We start from the raw sequence: 8113 nt of genomic DNA, 5'->3' as shown, positions 1-8113 counted from the left end.
TGTCTTTCTCTGACTTATTTCACTTAGCATTACGCCCTCTGGATCTATCAGTGTTGCTGCAAATGACAAGATCTCATTACTTTTTATGACTGAGTAATATTCCATTGTATATATCTATACGCCACGTCTTCTTTATCCATTCTTCTATCAGTGGACAGTGGACAGTGGACTGCTTCCATAATTTGACTATTGTAAATGATGTTGCAATAAACATGGGGGTGCTTATATCTTTTCAAATTAGTGTTTTCATATTCTTTGGGTAAATACCCAGTAGTAGAATTATTGGATCATATGGTAGTTCTATTTTTAATTTTTTTAGGAACTTCCATACTGTTATTCCATAGTGGCTGCCAAGAAATAATTTTTAACAATTAATAAAAGGGTCCGTGTGCAGGTGATAATGATCCAGCTACTGAGGAATATTATAAACTAATTATCTCTGCTGCTGCAGCTGGACCACATCAGGCCCCATGTGTACGAAGCGGGACTTTATTCTAAGGAGGATAAAGCTATGACCCGATTTATTTTCTAAGAAAAGATGCCTTCTGAAGGTCAAATGGCCTGGGCCACTCAAATAAATTGCAGGAGAAACAAAGAGTTGGGCAGAACTTATAGATTAAAGAGACTTCAAAGACATACCAAGCACATTCTACTTTATCTATGTTAAGAATGCAACTCATGTGATGTAATTGAAAGTGTTAAGCAAGCCATTGGATACATGTGTTTGAAGCTCCTGAGAAAGGTTTTGCCTGCCTTGGAGCTAAAAATATATATAAGAGATGAATGGCTGAGAGATTGAGAGATCAGAGATTGGGACAGAGAGATCTATAGATAGATGCCATGGTTCTGGGTAAGATGATCACCTGGAGCAGACCAGGACTTACTAGAACCATACAATAGAAAAAGTTCATTTTGTATAATTACATATGGAGAGAAGTTTGCATAATGCTTAGCCCTAAAATTTTGTCCTAAAAACTATTTTAAAAAATAGTTGAATGACAGCACTCCTGGGTGGCTCAGTCAGTTAAGGTCCAACTCTTGATTCCACCTCGGGTCATGATCTAGCAGTTCATGAAATCAAGCCCCACACCAGGCTCTGTGCTGACACTTGACCGTGTGGAGCCTGTTAGGATTCTCTCTCTTCTCTCTCTGCCCCTCCCCTGCTTGTGTGTGAGCTCTTTCTCAAAATAGATAAACATTAAAAAACATAGTTGAGGAGCACCTGAGTAGCTCAGTCGGTTAAGCATCCAACTTTGGCTCAAGTCAAGGTCTCGCGGTTCACGAGTTGGAGCCCCATGCCAGGCTCTGTGCTGACAGCTCAGAGCCTGGAGCCTGCTTCAGATTCTGTATTTCCCTCTCTCTCTCTGCCTCTTCCTGTTCTCTCTCTCTCTCAAAAATAAACACTAAAAATTTTTTTTAAATAGTTAAATATCTATACCACTCCCCTACTGAGTATTTTACATAGAGTGTTTATAATCTCCAAAATAATCACACATATTGAATGTTATTCCTTCTTTTTATGATTGAGGAAACTGGAGGTCAGAGATATTAAACATATTTGTCAAAGCCACAGTGCTGGTGAGGGGTGGGTCAGGATGTGAGCCGTGGCTGTTCTCATTCTGAGACTTTTCATTGTCCACACTGCATTTCCTCGAGGCATGTACAGGAGAAGTAAGAAAAGTGTAGGAAAAGTGTGAACTGTGGAAAGACTGCTAACCCAGCAGACCCCAACTTAATAACCGGAAGCTTTTTTTTTTAACTGTACGTATAATAGGGCATTAATACATAGTCAAAATGTGGACTAATGTGAAAAGTCAGTCTTCAAGACTGTGCTCACCTTGATCTACCTTATGAGCAAATCTGGAGAAAAGGGCATGTCAACCATTGTTTGAAATGTCCTCCTTCAGGCTATTGGAAGGAAGGAAGAGTTCTTTGACTCTTCACCTTTTTGCACTAAGTTTTCCCAACAGTCTTCTCAGGGCGTTCATTACCTCCTTGTTCCTCAGGCTGTAGATTAAGGGATTCAGCATTGGGGTCACCACAGCATAGAACAGGGCAACCATCTTCTCTTGCTCTGCCGAGGAGCCAGCAGTGGGTCTCAAGTATGTGAAGATGGCTGTTCCAAAGCACATGGAAACTACGGTGAGGTGGGAGGCGCAGGTCTCAAAAGCTTTGCAGCGTCCCTGGGCAGAGCGGATGTGCAGAATGGCAGCAACTATACGAACATAGGAGAACAGAACCAGGAAGCAGGGAAGCATGATCACCAGAAATCCGGAGATGGCCACCATGACCTTGTTGAAGGAGATGTCCACACAGGTCAGCCTCAGCACAGCCAACATCTCACAGGCAAAGTGATTGATAACATTATGGCACCAAGGTAGCTGGAAGATGATAATTGTCTGCATCAATGAATTCATGAAGCCAGCCCCCAAGCAGCCAGCAGCCAGCCCCAGGCAGAGCCCCCCATGCATGATGACCGTGTAGTGCAGCGGGTGGCACACTGCCACATAGCGGTCATAGGCCATGGCTCCCAGCAGGAAGAACTCGGAGCTGCCCATGGCCAGGGAGATTAACAGCTGGAGCACACAGCTGTGGAATGGGATGGACTTCCGGGCTGACAGGAAGTGAACCAGGATCTGTGGGACGGTGCTGTTGGTATAACAGATGTCCACAAAGGACAGGACACTGAGGAAAAAGTACATAGGCGTGTGTAGCCTGCTGTCCAGTCTGATGAGGAGGATGATGAGGGAGTTCCCCAGCACGGTCACCAGATACATGACCAGGAAAAGGACAAAGAGGGAGACCTGAGTGTCCCAGCGGCTGGACAGCCCCAGCAGAATGAACTCACTCATCCATGTCTGGTTTTCCCTGCCCATGAGCCTCTGAGGACCAAATCCAAGTTGTAAATCAATAGATACCAGATACTTAAGGTGGCGGAGGGGCTGATGAGGTCATTGAGACCAAAAAGCCATCTCACACTGAGGTGTGTGCTTTCCCAGATTATATTTCTCCTTCAGGGTTTGGGACCACAATAGAACCCATTGATGTGGTCAATTCAAGGAAGGAGAAATCTCCTCTCCTCCCTTAAATAGGAAAGGTTTTACTAAAATACTTAGACATTTGAGTTAAAAAGATTAATGAAAACATCCTTCTCTTTCTTAGGACCAGTTCCTAAACATGGAGTTTGTTTAATTCTTCATAGGATACCAGTATTCCCCTCTTTATTACCTCAAAAGCCATACTGAATGGAGTCTAACAGGCATTAACTGTTGTTTCCAATTTACCATTTTACTTCTAGAGTATCTATGCAAATGAAATACTCAGTTTTCATCCTTTTAAAATCAGAAATTTTAGGTTGCAAGTTAGAAGGTAGTAAACGTTACATTTCAGAGTCAGTGAAATAAAGAGTTAAAGCCTTGGGTGATCAGCCTCTGTTTTGAAAAATCTTCATCTGCTTGTCTTGTTTCTGTAAGAGGGTAAGAGGAAAGAATCGGCAGTGTTCTTTTCCTCCTCCTTTGGAAGAGAAGCACAGCACAGGTATGACTGGGAAGAAACAAATCAAAGTCAAAGACGCATTAAAAAGCTTCCCTTAGAAATGATAGGCACTCAAATACTTGCCACACCTATTTGCCTATTAGCTAAGAAATCATGGAACACTGGCTGCACATTCCACTGAGTCCATATGTGTCCTGGGCAGTGATAGCTATGGTTTGGAGTCTATCTCTGATGGAACATAATTAACCAGAATGAATTCAGTGAAAAGGCTGTTGGTTATCTTTTCTTTTAATCTCCTCTTACTTTTATCCTCATCTGAGATATTTGACCATTTCTCCTTCTTAGGAAACTGTCTTATTGCCTCCGTGGGCTAATGCTCCATCTACCATAACTTACATGACCAGAAGGTGATACTCTAGCCTGCTCAATAACATCTCCAAACTCTCTAATCCTGCTGATGTTATCAGTACTTCAGAAAGTTCAAGGGCTCCAGTATTCAGAAATTCTCTTTAGAACTCTTATTAATCTTGTTTGCACCTTATTCAAATCACAAGTGATTTCCAAAAAAAACTCATGGACCAGCTCAATCTCCCACATCCTTTGTCCCTCTAATTACTCTGCCCTTTGGGTAGAGAAAGTCAAACTCATGCACAGCTGTCCCAAGGAGAGATTATCTGCTTACTGCTGTCTGTGATTGGATAATGCCATTTGTGATGAAAATCCCACTTTGTGTGAAGGGTACTCATGACAGTAAATGCAGCTAACCCCAGATAAATAGGGTGCCTGAGATGCTGGGATTAGCCAGCAGAGAGGGGTCTGTGGGCATTTGCATATGAATGCAAACTTTATTTATGAATAAATCAAACTTGGTAAACCATGCTCACTCTAAGAGATAAGTGTTCTTTGATTCTTTAGAATTTACTCCAGAGCTTCAAAAGGTTAGCAAGTCACTTTGTAACATTTCTATCAAAGAAGGAGGAAACATACCTCTTTAGCCCTAATGAAAAAGGAAAAATTGGGATACAAAAGTATCAAGGCCAAAGTACTTGGGTACAAAGGAGACAGACAAGTGACCTTACAAGAAAAATCTGTATCTGGGACCATCAACGGAACCTGACCATCAACAGATAGTATTTCATGAGCTAGTCCTGGGAAGGTGGATGCGGTAGTCCCTAAAGATGTTATACTATATGCAACAAGCCATGTAAAGGCACGTGACCAGCAGATGGCTCCAAGAAACAATAACAAAAACAAACAACAGTGCTGGAGGTAGCTGACGATTAATGTATTCTCAGGTACACAAATAAGGGGAATCTGTTTTAAAATCTGATAAAAATCTCTTAGAGTTTTGAGTCTTTCACTTCTCAAAAACTAATAATTACTTAAGGGCTTGATTTTTAAATGTAGTGATGCCCGAGTTTTAAAGGTCAGGGCTTTCCTTAAAGGAAGGTATGGATTACAAATAGAAACACGCTTAGCATGGTTTCTGTTGGGGCAACAGGAAGTTTGAAGCCAGCTGTCCAGCTGAAATCACATTCTGACCATCATCATTTAAGAATGCCAGTTGGCAGGGGCGCCTNCAAGTTGGCACAAACCTGTCTGCTGGTGCAGATTTCCAGGAGTGGGTAGGTGCGGAGGGGTGCAGTGTGTACACAGGACATGACCTGTGGTGGCTGAGCCCATTGAGTCCTTCGGATGCAGCCAAAGCCCTGTGCTAGGTGCTGCATTTTCCAGAGGTATCTGGAAGAACTGTCTCCTCAGTTTGACTACTCAAAATATGTTTTCGTTATGCTATCTATAGATAACATAGATATAGATAGATCTATTATCTACAGATAACATAACATGATGTGTTAACTCTATTGGAATTAAAATCTTAAACTTAATAATATTAATACATTTTAATAAAATTAAAATAATATATGTGTTTTCCCTAAACCGATTGCCCAAATGAGACACTTATCTCTCCAGTAGCCAGATTCAATCCAGTTGCCACATGAGCCAAGGAAGGAGTTGTGTGTGAAAGGAAACCCTAGTTTCCTGACTGCTGGTCCTAGGAACCCAGTGGAGCACCTCTGAGCATGACTGCCTTACCTTCAGGATGGAAGGCCATCATTGCCCTCAGGAAGAGCAGACATGGGCAAGATGTGGGATTTGGAAGAAGCCACTTTCTCTTCCCTCAGAGAGACCATCTCTATGGGCCAATTACGCTGTGGTGATTAGGCTCCTATTACTTGTTCTCTGAATGGTGACTTCCTCACCTGAGACCCTCACTTATTTTTCAAAATAATTTACAAGTAAGAGTTTAGTTTTTCCTGACCCAGAAACGTGAGAAGAGAATCCAAAGCCGCGGTTTCCTCTGGAGACATTCTCCTGTCTTTGCTGAAGTTTCCCTTTGAGAGAGTTACAAATTGCCGATGACTTTCTGTCCATGTACCCAGGATTGAGACCGTTTGACCCAAAGCGCCCAATTATTCAGAGATCACTGAGGGGCCCTTCAAAGCAACATCTCCTGTAACTCGATTCTGAAGTTGAACATGAGCTATGGACAGATATTCTCTTCACAACTGATGCAACTATTTGGTGAGACTTCTCCCCATTTTGTCTCGCTGTTGGAAGGCTTTTAATTGGGCACTATCAAATTCTTTGACTATTCTTGTATCTAGATGTCTGCTCTCATATTCTGCAAATATGGTACAAATTTACAAGCCAGTTTAAGCATCTCAAATTACATATCCATTCTTTTGATAGACATTTAGGGTGTTCCTAGTTTGTGGTTATTGAAAACAATACTATGAACATCTCTCTCTCTCTCTCTCTCTCTCTCACACACACACACACACACACACACTTTTGTCATATATACCCATTTCTGTTACCTAGAAATGGAATAGTTGCATCACAGATTATGTACAGGTCCGCCTTCAGCTAATATTATCAAAACAGTTGTACCAATTATATTTCCACCAACTACATACGTGTGAAGACTTCTTTTGGTTTAAACTTTATCCTTGGATTGTCAGTCTTCGTTTTAGCCCCTCTGGTGGGCATAGAGTAGTATCTCATTGTGATTATATTTTACATTTCTCTGATGACCAGTGAGGCGGTGCGTATTTTTAAATATTTATTGGCCATTGAAAATTCCATCTTCTGAGGTGTGTGTTCAGTTTCTTGCCTGTGTTTGAGTTATCGCTCTTTTTCTTATTGATTTTAGTTCTGTGGATATTTTTAATATGGATCACAAATGTTTTCTCCCACATTGTGTTTTTTTACTCTCAAATGGTAGTTCTGATGAAGAGATGCTCTTAATTTTAGTGTAGTTCCATTTATTAATTGTTTTTCATATAGTTACTGCTTTTTGTATCTTGAGTGAGAAATCTTTGTCTACCCCAAATCATGAAGTTATTCTTCAACATAGTCTTTGGGAACTTAAATGGTTCACTTTTCACATTGAAATCAACAGTATATCTGGAATTCATGCCTGTGTATTGTTTAAGATGGAGCCCAAATTTATTGCATTTCAATGTGGATGTTCAATTTTATTCAGAGTCCATTCTTTCCTCTCTGTTCTATTTTGCCATAAATCAATTTTTTATTTATATGTGTCAATTGGTTTCTAGACTCTTTTTTTCTGACCCATTGGTCTATTTATCTATTGTTAGAGAAATATTACATTGCCTTCATTACTGTAACTTTATAGTAAATCTTGTGTTGCTATGATGTAAATCCTCCAAATATTCTGTTTTCAATTTTTTTTTTTTTTACTATTCTTGACCATTTGAATTTTCAATCTGATTCTAAAAGTATCTTAAAATTTTCCAGGAAAAATTTGCTGAAATTTTATTTGGGATTTAACCTAAAAATAAATTTGGGGAAGGGCACCTGGCTGGCTCAATTGGTAGAACATGTGATTCCTGATCTCAGGGTTGTGAGTTCAAGTCCCACATTTGGGGTAGAGATTACTTAAAAATAAAATCTGTTTTTTAAAGGTTATTTATTTATTTTGAGAGAGATGAGGAGGGCAGAGAGAGCGGGAGAAAGAGAATCTTGAGCAAGCTCCATGCTGTGTGCAGAGCCCAGTGTGGAGCTCAAATTCATGAATCATGAAATCATGATTTGAGCTGAAATCAAGAGTCAGATGGTTAACTGACTGGGCCACCCATGAAAGAATTTGATTTCAGCAATGTATCTTATGGCTCTATTGGAAATGCTGTCAAATATTTTTTAAAAACCGTATACTTGCAAATTTGCATAAGACTTTATATAGAAAAGACAAACAAGGGATCATGATTTAACTCATTATATGAGGTTAGGATGGCCATCATATCAAATGTAGACTAGGAAAGTAAAAGAAAGGGAAATTACACTTCAGTCTGACTCAGGAAAACGGATAGAAGATTCTCAAATAAAATAATAGCAAACTACACCTATCAATCTACAAAACCAAACTCATCATGACAAAGTCAGTTTATACAAGAAGTTTTATACAAGAATGTTTGATTTCATATCAGAAAACAATTGCTGTTATTAACCTCATTAATAATTAAGAGAAGAAAAATTATATGATCATATTAACAGATATAGAAAAATATTTTAAAGTTAACATAAATTCATGATT

At 39.9% G+C, this 8113-nt stretch overlaps 1 protein-coding gene across 1 annotated transcript; it reads right to left on the bottom strand.

Annotated features, from left to right (window-relative positions):
• Window positions 1-1940: 1940 nt before the first annotated feature.
• Window positions 1941-2876, bottom strand: LOC144242957 (olfactory receptor-like protein OLF3). The gene has a single exon (XM_077777992.1). The coding sequence runs from the start codon at window positions 2874-2876 to the stop codon at window positions 1941-1943; it is 936 nt and encodes a 311-aa protein (XP_077634118.1).
• Window positions 2877-8113: the final 5237 nt, after the last annotated feature.

This window comes from Crocuta crocuta, unplaced genomic scaffold (assembly GCF_008692635.1).
Source record: "Crocuta crocuta isolate KB4526 unplaced genomic scaffold, BGI_CrCroc_1.0 scaffold128, whole genome shotgun sequence".
In the NCBI taxonomy this organism is placed as follows: Eukaryota; Metazoa; Chordata; class Mammalia; order Carnivora; family Hyaenidae; genus Crocuta; species Crocuta crocuta.
This window is presented reverse-complemented; position numbering and strand designations above follow the sequence as displayed.